Raw genomic sequence first — 23,097 nt, forward strand, 5'->3', positions numbered from 1 at the left:
ATTGCCCCAGATTTTCCGTCATTATTTAGAATGACTAGGGTGAAAGATAGTAAGGGGATGTCTAGTGCGAGAATGGGGACAGAAGCATGCAATTAAGCTTTTATTGCAACATAAGACAATATAAGACACAAGGAAGCAATATTTGGATAGGGAATGATGTTTGCATGTTGAGTTGATAATCAGAATTGTGATTCATGTTGCATATGTTAAGACTGAAACTCTAGACTTCCTATATCAGAGCACAGACATGGTGCAATGGACTCATGTGGGTCTTGACCCTGGATCAGAAGAGGTAGAGTTTCTCCATGTGTTGTATCCATAGTCAGATGACTAGCCGGATCACAGATGGATCAGAGACCTCCTCCTGAGCCTGATTCTGGAATTGCTGCTCTGTGTTCAGTGCCAACTGTAAATCTGGACCTGCCTTGAAAAGGCTAGCGTGCATGGCCTCATGGATCACTTCCAGGGCAATAGATTCAGCCTGGATGCTCGGAAAGAAAGTGAGCCAAAAAGTTTGCTAACTTGCCACTGTCTTTCAATATACTTGTTTTACTTCCTCTGGAAATCATCTATCCTTCAAACACCACCTTTGTTTGATCCATGTTCTGTTGATAGACTCTTTGCCCCTCTACTACAGGTCTCTTGCATCTCATTAAACTAAAAACATGAATGCACACAAACTCATGCCTCTCCATCCTTAATATAAAACATATAGTCACAACACTAAACTGAACCCAATTTTGGCTTGTAAAGAAATTGGATGGTTTTAGCTAACCTGTTAATCTGGCAGAGCACTGAGGCTGGGTGAAGAGTATTTATTGTGTTTATTGTGACTGACTTAAAGATAATCTTCCCACATCAGCAGCAGCCTGCCACACTCTTCCTGTTCAAAACATTAACTCACTGAGGGCAAATCCATAGTAATTAGAGGTTGGGTGGCATCTGCCTAATCCACTACTTCAGTTTTCACTCTTACTTACGAGAAATTTGGGCTGCCTTGCAATTACTGTTGGCTTGTGTAAACACTGCTGTAACTCTTCAGTGAGTGCAGTGACCCTTAGTATTCGATCCTTGTTTAGCTGCTTTGTTTGTACTTTCTACATATAGTTTGGTGGTTTACCAGTTCCAGTGAATTTAGTGTCATTGCATTTTTTTATTACAAATAGTCTGAGGAAAATCCCCATGTGGCAAAGCCTAAGTAAAAAAAAAAAAAAAAAAGAAAAGAAAAAAGCTCCTCTTCTTGTCTGAGGACTTTTCCACTCCATTAGAGTTATCCTCAGGCCGTCCTCACTGGCCCTGGGCACATATTTAGTGAGAAACCTGCTGAACTTCCTCTGTGGTCTAGTCTCACATGAATGACTGTAAGATCTTCTCCAGGAACAGCCACCAAAACAATAGCATACAGGCCTAATGAAACATAAACATTGATGTAAATCTTCCTGGGAAGTTAAGTCTCATTGTACACCACTATATGAAAATATTCAGATTCACCCAACCCACAGTTTGGTCCACTTGTGCCGTTTTCCAAGCTGACAAGCTTCATTTCAAACACATAGACAATCTAATTTAAACATCCCTCCAGTGCAGCATCACTAGGAACACTGTGGTGTCGTCTCTCAGTCCCAATGGAGCTATAGCCTCAAAACAGCACCAGACACTCTGGCACCTTCTCCCTTGCTGGAGAAGACATTGACAAGACATTCAGAAACAAGTTCAATTTCAGTTTGACTAAAGCAATAATTTAAGTGTTTGAAAATGTTATGAAAATGACTGAAATCAGTGAACAGTAGTGTGTACTTGGATGGACAGAAACCTGTCACTTGATTATAACTGACCTACTGTATGATCATCTCTCCTCCACAGATTCTTCTTCAGGGTAAAAATCCTGGTGTATCATGGGAGTATACTTTTCCCCATCCAGAGAAGAAGCACAACTACACTTGGTCTGTGGTGCGCTCTGACTGCTCAGCGCCTTGTGCTGGGGGTGAGTCGGTGCCAAATGTACTGTACATGTTTATTTTTTTGATACAAGTGTGAGAGAGCGGAGAGTTATTGTGCTTGTGTGTTGTTGAGAAAGGAAGTTTATGAGTGTGTTTGTCCAGGTCCATCAAATGCACCTTTGTGAGCAGGACAGAAAGACAAAAGTGTGCCCCTCCTTCCCTTCAGACCTCACAATCTCATTGGCTCATCTCTGTGGTAGTGGCTCCTCCATTCACAGTCAGTTTTCTCTGAGTGTTGGTGGCAGACAGACAGCACTATGACATGCCCAGAGCACAGATCTCTATCTGTGCTCTCACACAGTTTCATTCATGCTTTTCTTTAGAGCAGACCTCTGGGCAGCCCCTCCTGGCCTCTCACACTGACAGAGGCCCAGCTTTGTTTGCCTCAACAGAAGCCACACTACAGTACTGCCATTCATCCTGAGCTCCCATAATCCCCAGAAAGACCATTCATGGACAGTGTGCTCCAAGCTTTCCTTTTCAAAAAGTTTGCTATGATGATGCATTCGTTTATCTGAGATGGATCTCTACAACATATCCAAAGAGAGTAGATGCAAAGTGTTTGTACTCATCCATAATAATAACACATCCCATCTGTTTCTAACTCTCTCTCAGGTCGGGTCTCGACGAAAGCCCTTTGTCTGCAAGATCAACACACGCAGGTCAACTCTTCGCTCTGCAACCCTCAGACCAGACCTGTGGTTGGGTCTCACCTGTGTAACACACAGCCCTGCCCTGCCTAGTAAGAGTCTCTCTCTCTCTCTCTCTCTCTCTCTCTCTCTCTCTCTCTCTCTCTCTCTCTCTCTCTCTCTCTCTCTCTCTCTCTCTCTCTATGTGTGTGTGTGTTGTGTCTGGCTTCCCTGTGCCATACTTTCTTGAGATTTGGCTATCTTTCAGTTCATTAGATAGCACTTCTGAGGGTGCTGGCTGTGTTCATTGCGGCCAGGCAGCGTCTGCACATCGAGAATCGTTTCGACCAAACCCTGCCGGAGAGCCGCTTCAGGGGATCGAGAACGAATCTCGAATAATACCCAAAATCAGTCTCGAGAGGCTGGTTCCCTTAGTAGAATATTTCAAAGCATGGCAAGACCTGCCAAATATTTCTCCTTGGGTCCTGCGCACAATAGAGAAGGGTTACAGGCTGCAGTTTGATTCCGCCCACCAAAATTCAGCGGGGTGGTGTGGACTGCAGTCGACCCAGTGCAGGGTCGGGTATTGGAACAGGAAGTAAACTCCCTGCTGGTAAAAGAGGCCATAGAGCGTGTTCCTCCTCCGGAGAGGGAGTCTGGGTTCTACAGCCGCTACTTCATAGTTCCCAAGAAGGACAGGGGGTTGCACCAATTTTAGATCTAAGGCACTTGAATTGGTCTCTGAGGAGATTCAGGTTCAAGATGCTCACTATTCCCATCATCGTGAGTCAGATCAAATCTGAGGATTGGTTTGTCACGATAGATCTTAGAGACGCATACTTACACATATCCATCCTTCCATCTCACAGGAAGTTCCTGAGGTTCGCTTTCGAGGATGAAGCATTCCAATATTGGGTTCTTCCGTTCGGCCTAGCTCTCTCCCCTCGCATGTTTATCAAATGCATGGATGCAGCTCTAGCTCCTCTGAGGCTTCAGGGTATCAGGGTGCTAAATTATATCGACAACTGGCTTATTATGGCACAGTCACAAGAGCTGGCAGTTCGGCATCGAGATGTCGTCCTTGCCCACATCCAGAGCCTGGGGTTGAGACTCAAGCGTGTTGGCACCAGCCCAGAGAACCACGTTCCTGGGAGTGGTGTGGGACTCGGTCATGATGCAGGCACAATTGTCTCCTGCACAGATCGAGTCAGTCCTGGCCACGGTGACCAGAATAAAGCTAGGCCAAGCCATCACTGGAAAACATTTTCAGAGAGTGTTATGGCTCATGGTAGCAGTGTCCAACGTCATTCCATTCGGCCTGCTGCACATGAGGGCCCAGCAGTGATGGTTGAAAACCAAGGGGTTTTCCCCGAGGGGGAACCCGTTCCGCATGATCAGGGTTATGCGCAGATGCCTTCATTCCCTATCTATGTGGAAAAAAGCTTGGTTTCTGTCCCAAGGCCCCGTGCTGGGAGCGTCATGTCGCCAGAAAGCCGTTTCAACAGACGCCTCCCTCACGGGCTGGGGCGCAGTCATGGATGGCAGGGCTCTGAGGAGCTTCCTCCCAGACCTCAGGTGTCACTACGCAGACAATGTGTCGATGGTCTACTACTTGATTCATCAGGGGGTTCTGAGAACGCACCCTCTATCCAGATTGTCGCATCAGATCCTCCTGTGGTCCCAGGAGAAACTGTTATCTCTCAGAGCAATGCACGTCCCAGGGGACCAGAATCAGAGAGCAGACATCCTGTTGAGGCAGGGGCTGAGGCCCGGGGAACGGAGACTTCACACCGAGGTGGTGAAGACGATATGCATGAGGTTCGGCCCAGTGGAAGTTGAATTGTTCGCGTATCTAGGGATGTCCCACTGTCCACTGTGGTTTTCTCTTACCCAGAGGCTGCCATTGCGGCTTTCCATGCTCCTCTGGGTGATGGGCCTCTGGGGAGACATCAGCTGGTCATACGTTTCTTCCGTGGGGCTTGGAGGGTGAGACCTGCGGCTCGTACCAGGGTTCCGACATGGGACCTGGCAGTGCTTCTCGAAGGGCTGATCGAGGCCCCCTTCGAACCTCTGGAGTCGGCTGAGGTCAAGAACAAGGTACAGTGAGGAAAATAAGTATTTGAACACCCTGCTATTTTGCAAGTTCTCCCACTTAGGAATCATGGAGGGGTCTGAAATTGTCATCGTAGGTGCATGTCCACTGTGAGAGACATAACCTAAAAAAAAAAATCCAGAAATCACAATGTATGATTTTTTAACTATTTATTTGTATGATACAGCTGCAAATAAATATTTGAACACCTGAGAAAATCAATGTTAATATTTGGTACAGTAGCCTTTGTTTGCAATTACAGAGGTCAAACGTTTCCTGTAGTTTTTCACCAGGTTTGCACACACTGCAGGAGGGATTTTGGCCCACTCCTCCACACAGATCTTCTCTAGATCAGTCAGGTTTCTGGGCTGTCGTTGAGAAACACGGAGTTTGAGCTCCCTCCAAAGATTCTCTATTGGGTTTAGGTCTGGAGACTGGCTAGGCCACGCCAGAACCTTGATATGCTTCTTACAGAGCCACTCCTTGGTTATCCTGGCTGTGTGCTTCGGGTCATTGTCATGTTGGAAGACCCAGCCTCGACCCATCTTCAATGCTCTAACTGAGGGAAGGAGGTTGTTCCCCAAAATCTCGTAATACATGGCCCCGGTCATCCTCTCCTTAATACAGTGCAGTCGCCCTGTCCCATGTGCAGAAAAACACCCCCAAAGCATGATGCTACCACCCCCATGCTTCACAGTAGGGATGGTGTTCTTGGGATGGTACTCATCATTCTTCTTCCTCCAAACACGTTTAGTGGAATTATGACCAAAAAGTTCTATTTTGGTCTCATCTGACCACATGACTTTCTCCCATGACTCCTCTGGATCATCCAAATGGTCATTGGCAAACTTAAGACAGGCCTTGACATGTGCTGTTTTAAGCAGGGGAACCTTCCGTGCCATGCATGATTTCAAACCATGACGTCTTAGTGTATTACCAACAGTAACCTTGGAAACGGTGGTCCCAGCTCTTTTCAGGTCATTGACCAGCTCCTCCCGTGTAGTTCTGGGCTGATTTCTCACCTTTCTTAGGATCATTGAGACCCCACGAGATGAGATTTTGCATGGAGCCCCAGTCCGAGGGAGATTGACAGTCATGTTTAGCTTCTTCCATTTTCTAATGATTGCTCCAACAGTGGACCTTTTTTCACCAAGCTGCTTGGCAATTTCCCCGTAGCCCTTTCCAGCCTTGTGGAGGTGTACAATTTTGTCTCTAGTGTCTTTGGACAGCTCTTTGGTCTTGGCCATGTTAGTAGTTGGATTCTTACTGATTGTATGGGGTGGACAGGTGTCTTTATGCAGCTAACGACCTCAAACAGGTGCATCTAATTTAGGATAATAAATGGAGTGGAGGTGGACATTTTAAAGGCAGACTAGGGCAGACCCTTTTTGAGGGTCAGAATTCTAGCTGATAGACAGGTGTTCAAATACTTATTTGCAGCTGTATCATACAAATAAATAGTTAAAAAATCATATATTGTGATTTCTGGATTTTTTTTTTTAGATTATGTCTCTCACAGTGGACATGCACCTACGATGACAATTTCAGACCCCTCCATGATTTCCAAGTGGGAGAACTTGCAAAATAGCAGGGTGGTCAAATACTTATTTTCCTCACTGTAGCTTTTTTACTAGCCATTACTTCTCTGAGGAGAGTAGTAGACCTTCAGGTGCTCTCAATATCTCATGGGTGCCTGGAGTTTGCTCCAGGCGACATTAAGGCTATCTTGCATCCCAGGCCGGGCTATGTGCCTAAAGTGCCTTCTAATGTGGCACGGCCTACAGTTCTGCAGGCTTTTCATCCCCCACCTCACGTGACGGCGGATGAAAAGAGACTTCATTTGCTCTGCCCTGTCAGAGCTCTCAAGATATATATTCAGAGGTCCTCTTCATGGCGGAAGTCAGACCAGTTGCTGGTGTGTTTCAGGTCACCCAAGAAGGGGCTTCACGCATCTAAACAGACCATCAGCAACTGGATCGTTCAGGCAATATCTATGGCTTATCAGGTGCGCAGTTTTCCTTCACTTTTTGCCTTGAGGGCTCATTCAACCAGAGGCATGGCGTCCTCTAGAGCCCTCCTTTCAGGGGCACCGATCCAAGAAGTGTGCGATGCAGCAGGATGGCCCACCCCTCATAATTTTTTCAGATTTCATAGCCTGGACATTCCTTCTACGCCAGGCACTCTAGTGCTCTCATCCTAAGTGTGTCTGAGTGCAGCTTCAAACTGAGACAGGCAGGGCTTGTTGTGGCATAGTGGGTACTCATTTCCCAAAGTGTCGTATCAACCCAGTTCGAGTTCCCTCGAAATGGAACGTCTCAGGTTACGACTGTAACCCTTGTTCCCTGAGAAGGGAACGAGACACTGCGTCCCTCCGCCACACCTTCCCTTGTCTGGGAATGACTTGCTTCATCACAGAAGCTAACTCTGTTGTGTGCCAGCGTGGCGGCACACCATCCCTTTGTAGCTTCCGTGTATGCCGTCACGTTACGTCATGACGCAGCACCAATCAGGATTGGATTAGTTTCATTCATACTTCAGATGCGTTACGCTAAGGGCGTTACCCAAAGTGTCGTATCGACGCAGTGTCTCGTTCCCTTTTCAGGGAACAAGGGTTACAGTTGTAACCTGAGAAGTTTTTTTCACTAGGGGATGTAATGGAATTACAGAGATTTTTTTCCGTATTTTGACATTGACTAAAATGTAGGGTGGGGACTTGGGGAATCGGTTGTTGATTGTATTGAGACTGAGAGCTTGCAGTCGATTGGAGAAGTCCGGCCGTCACCATAGAGAAGTCTTTTTGTTGTTGTTTTTTTTCACTGGAAGATTGAGTTGTGACATTTTGATTAAAAGTGATGAAGTCCAAAAAAAAAAAAAAAAAAATTAAATGCATGGATTAATCGTTTAGAATAAGATCAATTACATGCATTAAACAAGTAATAAAAACTCGGTGAGTGTTTTAGCGCAATTTTCTCACCTCATGGGATCACAACACTAAGAGATAGTAAATCTTTTCCTGGATTTTTTTTGTGCGTTCCCGAGATTAGACCTTCCTTAACATAATGCCGAAAACCCGAAGTCTCTAGGTGGTCTGGTTGAGGAGTAGATAGAAGTGCAAGATTGGTGCGCACAGACGCACAGATCAGAAATCATGAGTTAACAAGCGCAATTTCCGGGGGAAAATTGCGCTAAAAAGATAGGGGGAATTTTAATTTAATCTCAAATAAGTTTTTTTTTTAAGTTAAGTTATTTTATTTAAATTGAAATTCTACACCATGTTTGCTACCTCCATTCAAATTTTAAAAGCATTCTTAGTTCAATTCTCAGTGGTGTCCAACCATGCTCTCAATCATTATTGATGGGCACGGTGCCCTGGTATGTCTGTCTGAAATCAGCTGTGGTAGCTTCAGCTTGAACCCAATTTAAAGCTCTGAAAAGTCACGTTCTCTCTCGGGTTCTCCTCTCTGTTTTATTCCTTAAAGAAAACAGGATTAACATAGCCTCCAGACAGGGACTGACTGTTCCCTCACTGTCCAAACTCCAACTCCAAGCCACAGCCTGCCACACACGCACCTCTTAAATTATACAAACACAAACCCACATACACACATACGCAAACCAGCTTTCTCAATAAGGCATATGCACACAAATTCTAGTCTCTCGTTCTGTCTTGTCTTTTTGTTGACTACGGTGAATTACTACTCAAATATTCCAAGAATTGGTGTATTATTTATACATCATATTTATCGAAGACTCCCATTATATTTACAATGAGAGTTATGAGTGAAAGGGATAATGTTATATTTGGAAAGGAGGAGGATAAATGGAAAAAAAGTCACTTAAGAAAAGACACGCTTAAAGATCTTTTTACATGGAAAAAAGAGAAAGAAAAGCGGGGACTGTCTCACTAGGGACCCTGGGAAAACATTCTCAGCCTATAGGTGTCAGAAATCTTCTCTGGGCTCTGGAGACTATGAAAGGATCTGCTCAAAACAGCCTTTCTCTGGGTGTCTCAAAGCTAAAGTCAATCTGCCGGTCTATCTTCCTTTTGAGATTCCTGCTACCATTCTCAAAAGAGCAACACTCAACTCGTCTTGATTTACTGATCTCTTGCCTTACAGAGGCATCTACATACCCAGCATCCTTCACTTGCAAGAGTGAAAGGCATTGACACACCATTATGGCACTCAGATAACAAATCACTCCTCCTGGCTTTCCTTCCTCCCTCCATCCTTCTCACTCTCTCTTTCTCTCTGGCCTTACATCGTGTGAAATGCTGGCTGCGACCTATTATAATGTGCAGGCTATGGCGAGGCGATGCTAAAAGGGGAAATCAAGACCATATGATTGTTTCCTTACAGCAACAAGCTCTAACCGATTTGGCTTGTCCCATTCAAAGCCTGACAAATAGTCCAATAACAGTGTAATTGAAAACAACGGTAGGGTTGACGGGAGAGCAGCGTGTCTGCGGCGGTGCTGGATATGTGGAAACAGACTGCACGGGTTCCCATCACTAATGTCTGTAACCCAATGACACTTTAACTTGGTGAGCAGAGGTACTCTGATTACCGGTAGAGATTACCAGTGATCCCAGACTCCTTCAGTTGGCGACACACCTTAATGACATCACCCTTCTGTGGGTCACACAATGAGTTAGTTACAGGGATAAGGGAGAGTTTCTCCAACTATGAAAATCCTGTCTTTATTTACTCTCCCTCGTGCTGTTTTTAAACCTGTATTACTTTTTTCTTGTGTAGAACGCAAAAGAAGATATTTTGAAAATGTGTCTGTGATTTTTTTTTTTTTTTTGTCCGTACAATGAAAGTCAGTGAGGTCTAATCTTGTTTTGGACCACATTTACTTTCATATAAAATATCTTATTTTGTGTTCTGCAGAATAAATAAAGTCATACAGGTTTGGAACAACATGAAGGTGAGTAATTGATGTCAGAATTTTTCATCCATTTAAGAGCTTTTTAAATGAAGGTACAATGGGGTATTATGTGAAATCTTAAATGGCCTTATGCTTTTTCTTTTCTCTTCATGAGATTCACACTATTCAAGATGGATTTTTTTTCACTGCGTCTAGGTCATACTGTAAGGATGTTTATTGTTCAGACAGACAGGTCCTAAATCCCACAGTTACTAATGACCTCCCCCACTGTATGCCGAGCAGAGTCTGTTTCACTCCATTCTGAATGACATCACAGCCTTAGGATATCGACTTTAGACTCCTGAAACATTATTTGTTTGAGGCATTATGTACTTTGATTTATGACCGCCGAAAAGAGGAAAACTAAAAACAGGGTGCAGGAAAGGGAAAATAAATAGACCTTTGGAAACACTTCCAGAAAAAGTATTGGCATGCATTCAAAACAGGAGAAAAAGACAGAAGCTTCTGCTTATCTTTCCAGCAAATATCTTCAGTGTTGACAGGTCTGCCCATGTTTTATTATGGAGCAAGAGAGACGGCATCCCTGTGGGGATTGAGCGAAGCCGACCAGGAATGGAGCGCTAATCTCCAGACTATGGCCTACAGGACTCAGTCTGACAACGTACTCCCATCTGCAAACGCTGCCTTGCTGCTTCTGTGAAGCGAGGAGCACGGTGACTTCAAACATGGGCCAGGCCCAGAAGCGGCCAGCTTCATTTGTTCCCTAAAATGTCATGAAAAGATTAATGCACATGCCGTAAAGACTTTTGCAGTGCTTTTCTTTTAGTTTCTTAGCCGTGTTGCATGATTATAGGTTTGCTTTTGTCTTCAACTGACACTCTTCAAGCCTTTAAGTGTCACATTTGACTGCATGTTAGAAATATGTCTAAGTCAAAAGAATGGTAAAAAATGTTAAGAGAAGATATCATCGCCCTACACAAACAAGGAACAGGATAAAAAAAAATAGCGAAGGCACTAAATGTTTCTACAGACACCGTTGGAAGCATAGTTCGCAAGTTCAAAGTTAAAGGAACAGTGGTTACACTACCTGGATCGGGCAGAAAAAGGAAGCTATCAACGGCTGCAACCAGATTTCTGAGCAGGTTCAGAAAAAACATTGAATGACTGCAAGAGACATACAGCAAGATTTGGTGTCAACACTGCCCTACAAAGGCAAAAGACCTTAAGTCGCTAGAGTGTGGAACTGAGAAAAATGACTTTAAAGATTTTTAGTTGTCCCGTCAAATTAATTATAGGTAGGACACTGGAAATCTGGCAAATAGATGTTTTAGTAATGGAAATTATATACATAAAAAAATCTTGAGCTCAAACTTGACTTTTGACCACTATTTTAAAGTTACTGTACTCTGCCTTTGTATTGTCAGCAAAAAGTGAGAAGTCATGCCAAGGCAAAAGGCAGTAACTTCCACATTATCAATATTTGGTTGCTGATCACCATTAACAAAATCATTATAGTAACACCTGTATAAAATCTAGTGATCATGGCATTTATTTTGTATGATTTACAATTATTTATAGCCATCTACTTATTGCTATCCTGTGCTTTGGTTGCATTCTGATGGCATTATTAATACATTTGACATGACAAAATACCTCCATAGATATATTAGTCCAGCATTGGCTCGACCGTGTTTAGGGCGGGGCTGAAGGCAATCTGCCAGCTAGATGCATGAGTGGTTTCAACCAGGTCCAGTACCCGAACTGAGTGAGGCGGGGCTTTAATTCTTGGTTGTATTCATCTGATACGGCAATGTGTAACGTTTCTCGATCAACTCTGCATAATCCTTCGCGATCGATATCGCACGTTTGTCGATGGCGGGTAGACCATACTAAATGTTCTGACCGCAGGACAAAGCTCTGAGGACATCAGAACGGTAGCTGTACAAAGTACACAGGCTACACCATAATTTTAATGGACATTAAAACAAAGGCAGAACACCGTACAATCTGGTAGGTAGCATTATTTGATAGAACACCGGCACAGTAACTTCATATTGACGCGCGGCTAAACAAAGGCAGAGTACCGTAACTCAATTTCGAGCGTTCCAAAACAAAGCCAAAGAGCGGTAACTGATGTTACGGTGTTCTGCCTTTGTTTCTCATGGGCTTTTGGAAGTTACTATTAAGACAACTCATTATTTTCTCGAAAAAACAACGGAATTGATTCAAGATACTCATCCACATGATAAAGGTCTTGAATGTGCCAAAAATATAAATAACTAATTTTCGACCAAAAACGAAATTACAGTCTTTTGCCTTTGCACGGCAGAACAGTGACACTGAGTTTTCAGCTTGCACTGGCTCTTACTAAGCGCATGCTGTTTCCATGCCAGAACTACAAGACATACACCACTACTGACCCAAAAGCACAAGAAAAGTGCTCAAAATCATATAAAAAATCCACAGAAGTTTTGGGATTCTGTTCTGTGGAGCGAAAAAAACAAAACTGGAACTTTTTGGCCCTATGGATCAGCGGTATGTCTGAAAGAAGAAGAAGGAAGCATATGCTGAAAAGTTAAGCATGGTGGTGATGCTCTGGGGATGCTTTGCATCCTCTGGCACTGGAAACCTGCAGCGTGTGGAAGGTGAATGATGAATTCATTGAAGTATCAGGAGAAAACTTCATGCCATCAGTGAGGAAGCTGAAGCTTGGGCGACATTGGACCTTCCAACAGGACAATGATCCCAAGCACACCTCAAACTCCACTTGGTTGCAGAAGAAGTCCTGGAATATTCTACATTGGCCATCACAATCACCTGACTTGAACCCTATAGAAAATCTGTGGGATTTGAAGAGTGCGGTTGCAGCATGCAAGAATATTACTGAACTGGAGGCCATTGCTCATGAGGAATGGGCTAAGATTCTTCAAAAAACACTGCCAGAAGCTGGTGTCTGGTTAAACATCTTGTTTGCAGCAGGTCATAACAGCAAAATGGTGTTCTACTAAGTACTAAAGATGCTTGCCATGAAGGGGTTGAATAATTTTGAGAATACAGAAGTCATTAAAAGTTGCATTTTCAGTTGAATTTGGGAAAACCACTTGAAACATTTGTGTTGAGCTATTTGTTTAATTTGTTCATTGCAAACAGCTGAAAGTCTGTAAATTTTACCAATAAACCTGCTTTGCAATAGGAGTTGAATAATTTAAATTACACATGATCACTGAAAAAACAAAGACTACTGCAATGAATAACAGTAAAGACAAATTCCTATATAATACAACTAAACATACCTAAAGTTTTTAATGCACAAGCTTTGGTTTGTTTAAAATGATATTTTTAGCAAAGGAATTCACAAAGTCGCGTGGGTTTAGGAAAATACATGGTTGTCTTAGAGCTCTTAAACTGACAAATGCTTCCAAACCAAAAGCATTCCACAGAGAATGCTAAAAAGTGATTTTGAATAAGTATGAATTATGGGTGCATCGTTTTGGGCAGACATGGAGAAAATGCCAGCAAAATCAGACTGTATCCGGAAATGTGAAGCAGTCCACAGTATTGTCCCCAAAGATATGTCTCCTTTAATTGTATGGCTTGAAATATGCAAGTTATTGAAAGATTCCAGAAATACAAAATTAAAACAAGAGCCAGCAGTGGTTTGCAGTGAGGCACGGCATGTCAGCTCTTTGACCAATGACACATTGTCATTTATGTGGCGAGGAGAGCACGAGGGGGAGTGAAAAGGCATATTGTGCTGTGGATCGTGTTTCTTCCCTCAATTAAAATAGCAGTTTAACCATCTCCCTCCAATTTGTCAGATGGCTGGAGAGAAAATTAAAGGATTTTTCTCAGCTCCGTGGCTCAGGTCTGTGTGAGTGGTTGGGTGGAACCGGGTCTTCTAAGAACTCAACCCGGGGCGTCTGTCCGGTGTTGTGGCCACGGCTCTTGTCATAGCTGTCATTTGCTCTAATCTCTCCCTGGCCTACCCAGCTCTATTTTAAAAGCCTCTTTTCATCCACGGCCAAGAGAAGCAAGGACAGAGTTGCAATCTGAGCACTGGAAGAGAGCTGCTGTGGCATCAGTTTTGATTTTTACATTTTGCTTTTGTCTTTTAGACATAACTATCCTTTGAATTTAGCCAGTATTTTGTCATGTCACATCCTTTAAGAAAATTTCAGTTCACAAAAAGAACATTTTATTAGATGGAAAAGTGCAAAATGAAATATACACATTTTACAAATTTTAGTCAGATTTCTTTTTTGTTGTTGGAAGAAATTAATACTTTTGTTCAGCAAGGGTGCATTAAATTGAACAAAAGTAACAGTAAAGGCACCTAAAATTTTACAAAAGATTTCTATTTCAAATAAATGCTGTTCTTTTGAACTTTCTATTTATCACCAAATCCTGAAAAAAAAGTATCAGTTTCCAAAAAAATACTAATCAGCAGAACTGTTTTCAAAATTGTTAATAATAAGAAATGTTTCTTGAGCAGAAAATCAGCATATCAGAATGATTAGGATCATGTGACACTGAAGACGCTGTGATGCTTCAACCTGTGTCAGCATTTATCAAAAACATTAACAAACGTTAACACTGTCCTTGTTGTGATAACCTGAGCTGAAATAACTTTGAGTACATTACTGAAATACAATATTCTGTCAATTCTTTATGCTTTAGTTATTCATTTTCCGTGTTTTAGTGTGCTGCGGAATTTGCAATGTGACTTGCACATTTATTTATTTTTTTACTGAATGACTGGCCATAGGAGGGCACTATTGCATCACCGCAAATAGTGCCCAAAAGCACAAAATTTGACATATTGAGTATTCAGAAAGAAGCCATGATTCATTCCAGCTTGTGTTCATCATATTGCTGCAATGAAATGGATTAATCTATTACAGAACCTTGGAATGTCTCATTTACTTGCCAGATCTGTGTTTTGAAATATTTTGTCATGTGAAAATTTCATAATTAGAAATCATATTTATGAACTCAGGATGTGTGCATCCATTGATAACGTTTAAACTCTTAAGTTGGAAATGTAAATGCATGTGTGGTGTATATGCCCATGTGAACCCACAGGGAGAGGGTGGGTGCAGACAGATGTATGTGTTTTTTTATTTGTCTTTCCATCATGTCGTTTACAGAGTAATCAGATCATAATCTAAACAAAATCTACCTAATGTGATGATCATTCATGAAGCCCTTGTGTGTGTCTAAGTGTGTCAAGTACCTGTGCCATATGGATGTAAAGTGTCTTCCATGTTAAAATATGCTGAAATGTTCAAACATAAGGCTTGCATCTGAAGGTCAATTTGTTTGTCTTGACAGTTGGACGACAGGCAAATGGGGAGTGTGCAGTAGAACATGTGGAGGCGGGCAGCAGACACGAAACATCCGTTGCATGAGGAAGGTGACATACCAGCGCGAGGAGGTGACGGCTCACTCCTTATGTCCAGTAATGGCTCCAGCTCAACTACAGCCCTGCAACACACAGGCATGTCCTCCAGAGTGGAGCACTGGCTCCTGGTCACAGGTATGTGTACATGCACATGCAACCTACATAACAGGATGTCATCGTGGTGGGGTGCACAACTAAAGTAAAAAGACAAAGAAATAAAATTTTAATACATTTTTAATTACAAATGTTACAAACATTTTTAATACAGCAAAATAAATAAATAAATGTTTACTTTAGATGTACTGTTCAAAAGTTTGGGGACAGATAGATTTAAAAAAAAGAAAGAAAACAAATTAATCGTTTGTAATCGTTGTAACATTATACAGTAAATGTGTTTACTATTTCTAAAAAATACTGTCCTTTTGAACTGTCTGAATTTTTTTTTTATCAAGCAGCTCAACCTCTCAAGCTCAAGGTTTCAACATTGATAATAATAAGAAATGTTTCTTGAGCACCAAATCAGACTATCAGAATGATTTCTGAAGGATCATGTGACACTGAAGACTGGAGTAATGATGCTGAAAATTCAGCTTTGCCATCACAGGAATAAATTACATTTGAAAATATATTAAAATAGAAAATAACTATTTTAAATATTTCACAATATTACTGTTTGTACTGTATTTGTTATCAAATAAATTTCAAAATCCATAACTAACAAAAGTCAGGTCCTGACATTAGCAGTGGATTGTTAATGTATGTGATCAAAGTTACAGAAGTTAGTATGATATTATAAAAAAATTAAAATATAATTTATAAATTAGGTTATAAAATATTAAAATTAACTTCTGGTCTCATGTACAATAAACCGTATGTAATGTTACTCTCATTCCTTCCATGAGGCTAACAATGGGCAATTTTAGCTCTTGAATTTGATCCTGTTCATTTTCTTGCCTTTGTGTAAGCAATCAAGTTATAATGAATAAAGTTTAGTTGTTTGAGCTTAACCAGAACATGTCTCTGAAATTCTGCTCTACCCTTTTATAGAAATACTTACCTAAATTGCAACACAAGTGTATTCAGTTTTAAAAAAGGGCTAAAAAAAGTACCGCATAACAGCAATGACCCAAATATGAGGTGAAGATTTGAGATGCCCTGAATAAATATGAGGTGAAGATTTGAGATGCCCTGAACAATGTCACATCTGTGCTGAAACACTACTGCCCCCTGCTGTTATTGCACATGTAGCACATGCCTCTCACTGTTGCATTGCTCACATTAAGAATCTATTCTGGACTTAAGAAATGACCATGCAAATCGCCTCTCTGAAACTTTAGTGATGCTTGGAAGTGTTTCTTTAGATAAATGAGTACTTTAAACACTGTAAATTTTGTAATATCTTTTCTTGTTTTTGTTTTTTTTTGTTGCCTGTGTGTGTATATTTGCAATAATATATTTGTGACCCTGAACTTGATCTTCCCGTTTACACACACACCAGCCACAGAGAATGTTGAAACACATCACTTTTTTCATTTCGTCATCAGCAATGTTGAATTCTTTAACCTTTTTTTCTTCAGTCGAATCTTACTCAGTATGTTAAATCATGAATCCGTGTTTTGAATAAACAGTTTGAGATCTTTGAGAAGTTTTTGCAGTAGTAGTTGATATTGACTAAATTCCTTCTAAAGGTCAGAATGAGTTCACACCGCCTGTCTCAAGAGTTCATTTCAACTCTTGTTTGAGGTGAACAGCATGCCACTGTGACCTTTACAATGTTTAAACTAACATCACTCAAATACCACATGAGGGTAACTCTCTCTCTCTGTTTATCTTTCTTTCTTTCATTCTCTCTAGTGCTCTAAGACCTGTGGGCGAGGGTTGAAAAAGCGCAGTGTTTTCTGCAGGAGCACTGATCCAGGTGCCAGGGCTGTGGTGGTGCCTGACAGCATGTGTAAATTACACCTGAAGCCCAAAGCCCAAGAGACCTGTGTGCTGAGCCGCTGCCCCAAGAATGAGCGTCTGCAGTGGATAACTACCGCCTGGGGAGAGGTAAAGCCCCTCATAGGAATATCAAAGGTTACGTTGAAGCGCTCACACAAACGGTTCATATGTAGCATGAGCAAATAGTCAGCAGATACATTAGAACATGGCGTTTTTGTTTCAAAACGCTCTCTGTTCACACTAGCATTTTCAAGCGGTTTACAAAAGTTGCTTGTCCACACTGAAACAGATTTACTGTTACCAAATATTCCACCACTTACTGGTGTGTCCAGGTCACACTCAATCGACATTATGGGTTACATGTATGCTTAAAAACACAATCCCTCATGTTTTGACGGTTTCCTCTTTGCAAGGATGTAATATGAAGATTGTACAAAATAACATTTATCTTTAACAACAATGTGGAATTGAATAGAACATTGCTGGCAAATACATGTATAACCATTTAAATCCATATGTACAATATGTGTCACATGTTGTGTCACTAAAAATGCATCATAGTTTTTAAATCTCTCCGAAAACAGCGTTTTCAAATTTGGAGGGTGTCTTCAAAAAGCTGTCTCAGTGTGGACAGAAGGTACAGAAAAAGATTTGCTTCCAAATGTATCCGGATGAATGTAGACATAGCCTTGGATGCACGCTATCATGTGCAAGTGGTTAGAGCAACATCTGTGCATGAATATTTAAAACACACATTTGATTCCATACAGCTAAGTGGCACTTTCCTTTCTGGATTTGTACTTAAGTGTCTCACTCTTCTCCAGACTATAGCAGCATTGTTAACCGTTGCTATGGAGGCATGAGTTGTCCTAGTAGAAAGGGGTCAGAGGAGTATTTACGGGTATATACCTTATTATCTGATTATCTGTCTGGATGTTTTATGCAGTGTTCGGCCTCCTGTGGAGCAGGAGTAAGGAGAAGAGAGCTGCATTGTGGAGAGAAAGACTCCCAAGGAGGCTACACTGAGTTCCCTTCAAGGAGGTGCAGGAACCTACGGAAGCCCCAAGCAGACCTCAAGCAAGCTTGTAATAACGGCCCCTGCCCAGAGCCCCCGCCGCCCCAGCTCCTTCAGCCTGGCCCAGACAGGGGCAGCACTTCTGTGACTCTGGGCTGGTATTCCTCCCCTTGGCTGCAGGTATGCACAACTAGCTCTTTATAATCAATCAGGGATCTGTTCCATTAATATTCTGCCAGATTTCTAAGCTTCCTGTCCTGTTCATGTGTCTTTCAGTGCACAGTGTCCTGTGGCGGTGGGGTGCAGACACGGAGCGTTCAGTGTCTGAGACAGGGGCGTCCGTCAGTGGGCTGTTTACCTCATCAGAGACCCATAAGCTCACGGGCCTGCAATACACACTTCTGTCCTGGTCCAGTCCCACCTCTCTCACCCACACTTAAAGGTACAAGCTGGTTGGCCTTTAAATGTACGTTTATTCATTTAGAAGGCACTTAAATTCAAAAGCGACTTCAGTACACACTACTGTTCAAAAGTTTGGGATCAGTAAGACTTTTTTAAAGAAATCAATACTTTTATTCAGCAAGGATGCATTAAATTGATCAAAGTTGACAGTAAAGATTATAATGTTACAAAAGATTTATATTTCAAATCGTAGTCTGGACGTTTTTATTCATCAAAGAATCCTGAAAGAAATGTCATGTTTTCCACAATAATTTTCAGCAGCACAACTTTTTTCAACATTGATAATAATAATAAGAAATATTTCTTGAGCAGTAAATCAGCATATTAGAATGATTTCTAAAGGATCACGTGACACTGAAGATGATGCTGAAAAGTCAGCTTTGCCATCATGGGAAAAAATGACATTTTAAAATATATTAAAATAGAAAAAATTGCTTTTTAGAATTTACAAGAGCCTAGATAGGGCTTGTGCTGCAGATTGAAATAGAAACAGCCTCATGACCAGACTGTTTACACAATGTGAAGTGAAAGTAGTTAATCTACTCCCATTGTTAGTTCTCATTCTTTCTTGCATATTTAGAATAGTACACAACCAGGAAATTGATTTCCACGACATTTATGTGATGCAACCACAGAACATACAGGGAGGTTCTCACCTTCGGTTGTCACCTTGAACACCACCCCAACTTTTAGCTCAACTGTTATCTCACTCAACAGTACCTGCAATGCCTGAGTGGACATACTTCTGAATTTGTTATGAACTCTCATATCTTGTTCTGTAGCTCAGCTGGCAGAGCATGACGTTAGTAATGTCATGGGTTGGATTCTCAGGAAACATATACTGATAAAATGTATACCATGAATTTACTTTACGTTGCTTTGGATGAAGCATCTGCCAATTGCATAAATGCATGTATATTTTCCATAGTGTTAAGTGTCATTGTTGCCTTGATTACATATGTATCATAATCAATTATCAAGCTTGATAAACATCACTGGTGTTTACATTTATTCATTATGTAGTGGTAAAACAATGTGCTTTTTACTTGTTGATTTAAGACCACATAGTAGGTCAAATGACATTGTGCGCCACAATTTAACAATAAGAAACTGACATACATTGTGTGATAAAACAATATCATTTAAATTAACAAATCATAATTGTCATGTTTAAATATTATGACAATTAGAATGTAGAGATCTTCATCTCTTTCTCTGGTAGTACATGGCACATACCACAGAGTCATAAGTGTGTGTGTGTGTGTGTGTGTGTGTGTGTGTGTGTGTGTGTGTGTGTGTGCGTGTGTGTGCGTGCGTGTGCGTGCGTGTGCGTGTGTGTGTGTGTGTGTGCATGTGTGTGTGCGTGTGTGTGTGTGTGTGTGTGTGTGTGCGTGCGTGTGCGTGTGTGTGTGTATAATTGTTTATTCTCATGGGATAACTGAGTGAGGGCCTTCAGAGAGCAGGTCAGGTCCTTATCAGTATGCTGGTGCAGTAATTCCAAGTGGTTTGCAACATCGCCACAATGTATCTATTCAGAGTAAACAGTACTTACAAAAACACTGAGTGCTTGTGTGCGCACTGTTGTTTTTAAGGCTCAAAATAAATAATAGTCATTATGTGTCTTCCCATTAACAGAAGGCCAGCCTTGCATCGACTTCTTCAGCTGGTGTCATCTGGTGCCTCAGCATGGTGTTTGTAATCACAAATTCTACGGTCAACAATGCTGCAAGTCCTGCTCCGCCAAAAGACAGTAAATCAGAAGATCTTCACATCCCACAAGCCTCCTCACGACTCTTTGAGATCTGTAAATCATTGTGATAAAGATGACCACTACGGACAAAGTTGACATTTGCGAGATGTGGCACAGAAAGAGGCATTCCAGTGGACCTTGTCTTGGACTGATGAGAGATAATGAGAGCTTGGTATCCGAGGAACTCGAGAAACTCTGTACATCGATGGTGTATCAAAACAGAATAGATTTGTGGTTCTTTAATAACCAGTCTGCAGAACATTTATTTTGTAAATAATTTTATGTTTGTTCTCTTAAGATTGGAGATGTGACCATTGGTTAAAGCCATTAAGAGACTTCCATCATCAGTTGATTTATATGCTACATTGAAGAGCACCAAATGAGCATTGGAGTTACTCGTGTTAATATGCACTCCTGAAGTACTCTATTATTTGGGTTTGCTCTTTGAGCTCCAGTCGAACCCATAACCAGAAGATCTGGTCAGAAGTGAGACTACATCTCTACAGTGTTTTTGTGTTCCACTGCACTGCTTTTTAATAGTTTTTCTATGTAACACGTACTCGATGAACATCTTTGACCGTTACTCCGCGTCTTGTTTTTTTTTTCCGACTCACACATTAGCGCTTCATTTTTAAGACAACGTGTCAAGTTCAGAGAAGTTCAACATTTTACGCACAGCAGAACTTATCAATGTCAATTTCAAAATAGTGGACCAATCAGAAAAAGCCAGGGGTGGGGCTAGCATCGAGTGTGTATACAGTACAATCATTTGTCGGAGGAAGAGTTTAGCTATAGCTAGGGTGATTTTATTATTATTATTTTCATTTAAAAAATAGGATTCTGCTTTTCAGATATTTTCGGTTTTGGTTGCAGCATATTCCATAAAAGGCTGTTTTGAGATGTTCTGCTGTGTGCTTTTTTTTTGTTTTGTCTTTTACTCTTCGTCCGCGCTGCATCTCACATTTTTCTCACGTCTGCATCTAACGACTCCTTAGCCTGTAATCATTTAGTCTAAAGGTGTGGTCACAGTAGTGAATTTTCTACAAAATTTTGCAGCAAAAATCCATTGTCATATTTAAAACAAGCAGCATTCTGTTGGCAAACACATTGAATCCATGTGACCTGTTGCGAAATCTGCATGGGAAAATCGTTTGCCCTCACGCCGAATTCCTGATCGCATGAATGAATTCCTATTGAAGCTACTATATTTTGCCTGCGACATTTGCCGAACAATGGTAAATGTGACCACACCCTAATACTGCCTGCTTGACTGCTTATCAATGAATTCATGTTTTTGGTGCTATAAGAAGTGAAGTGCTCATTCTCATTCCATTGTTAATTTTTTTTGTGATTCAGTGAATTCAACTTACCGTACATCACAATCTTATGTTTACTTCAGTATAAAACCCCTCTACTCTTGTATGTTTACAAAGTAACTTAAACTTTTACATTGGTCAAATGTAAAATGTCCTGTAGTCAAGAGAGCATCTACAGGCTTCTGATTTGAACAAACATTAACATGCTCAATTTCCTCTGTAGAACTGGTCTGACCTGTAAGGTTGAGTCACAATCCTGTTTGATCGCCACAGAAGACTAAAGCAGACAAGATAGATTTATCATTAATGAAGTTCAGTGCTTCTGCTGAAATATGTAGTGGGTCCATTGGTGGATGAACTATGTGTATGAGTGCCAGTATGTGTGTGTAATTTGTGTGCAGTCCATGCAGTGCTGTCTCCCACAAGGCGTACGAGAGGACTGAGCTCGTCCCGGACGAGTGTCAGAGAGAGTACAGAAGGTTGCGCTCAGTCACTTTGGAGGGACCAATTAGTGTGCAGGAGTGAGTATCATGTTCAGGAGGAGGAGGAGGAGCAGCAGCTAACAAACCCAAGCCTCTCAGGACTTGGGACCTCATCTCAGTTTACTTTGTTAGTGCTCTTCATCTCTTTCTGTTTCTATCTCTCTGTGTGCTGTAGTTGTTGGGCTACTGTTTTGAGCTTGACAGAAGAGTGGAGTCTCAGCTTAGTAACATGATTCAGGAATGACAGTCCTCCTCTAACAGTAAACATTGGAGCAGATGGCACATGAGGTATAGCACCAGCACTCATTCTGTCCTCGTTTCATTCCAAACACTTCATTACCAACCCCCAATCCCTGGAAGGGATATTTGCTTACACTAATAAGTGCAAAAGGTCACTTTTAAAAGTAGATGTTGCACTGCAGGTTGCTCTGTCCTCCTCTTTTTTTGTTGTTGCCTGAACCATTTTAAAGGGTACTTTCATTTAGTTGTATAACTTCTGGATCTCCATAAATCAACTCTTGTTCTTTTACAATATGTTTAATGTTTTCCTTACTTGACTATAAACATGTTCCTAATCACAAACAAATGGAAAAATACATTGTTTAGCCTTGTTTTGACATTATGTATGTTGTACAAATGATGAGTCGTGTCTTTCTTCAATGTCTGAATTGACATTTTTTGTAATTTATTGCTATGTCTAAATAGTTCCTGGGCTACAGTGTTGTCTGGAGAGGAGCTGACGGTATAATAGCACACTGTAAGTGTGAAATTTAATACTTCCACTGAAAGTTTTATAATAAAAAGTCTCTGATTTACTGTATTCCTCTAGTGAGGCTTTTTTCTACTACTGCTCCTGCAATGGCGAGTACAGAAAGCCCTTGAATGATGAAAATGCTGCAATATTTAAGGAATGAAAAATGATATGCTGTCATCACAACAAATTACTATGAACATCAAGCCAGAAGCAAAGTGGAGTTTAGACAAAATACTCCCTAGCATATTATCGACAAGGAAAACAGGCTTGTTCTTGTGCAAATATAAAACGTTATTTAAAATGTGCCACTGAGGGACAGACTGCATGCATAGTAATAATAAGCTATAAACACATGAAAAAAACCC

General features: G+C 41.3%; 1 protein-coding gene across 1 annotated transcript in view; it reads left to right on the forward strand.

The window, feature by feature from the left end:
* The window catches only part of adamts18 (ADAM metallopeptidase with thrombospondin type 1 motif, 18), a 71,028-nt gene extending 48,230 nt beyond the window's left edge, over positions 1–22,798 (forward strand). Inside the window, exons 17-23 of the mRNA XM_084108202.1 lie at positions 1,864–1,984; positions 2,616–2,742; positions 14,943–15,147; positions 16,867–17,061; positions 17,900–18,148; positions 18,245–18,410; positions 20,066–22,798. Coding sequence (XP_083964328.1) covers positions 1,864–1,984; positions 2,616–2,742; positions 14,943–15,147; positions 16,867–17,061; positions 17,900–18,148; positions 18,245–18,410; positions 20,066–20,184 — 1,182 coding nt within the window. The 3' untranslated portion in view covers positions 20,185–22,798. The remainder of the gene's footprint in view (positions 1–1,863; positions 1,985–2,615; positions 2,743–14,942; positions 15,148–16,866; positions 17,062–17,899; positions 18,149–18,244; positions 18,411–20,065) is intronic.
* The last annotated feature ends 299 nt before the right edge of the window (positions 22,799–23,097 follow it).

This window comes from Abramis brama (assembly GCF_963993115.1).
Source record: "Abramis brama genome assembly, chromosome: 3".
Lineage (NCBI taxonomy): Eukaryota > Metazoa > Chordata > Actinopteri > Cypriniformes > Leuciscidae > Abramis > Abramis brama.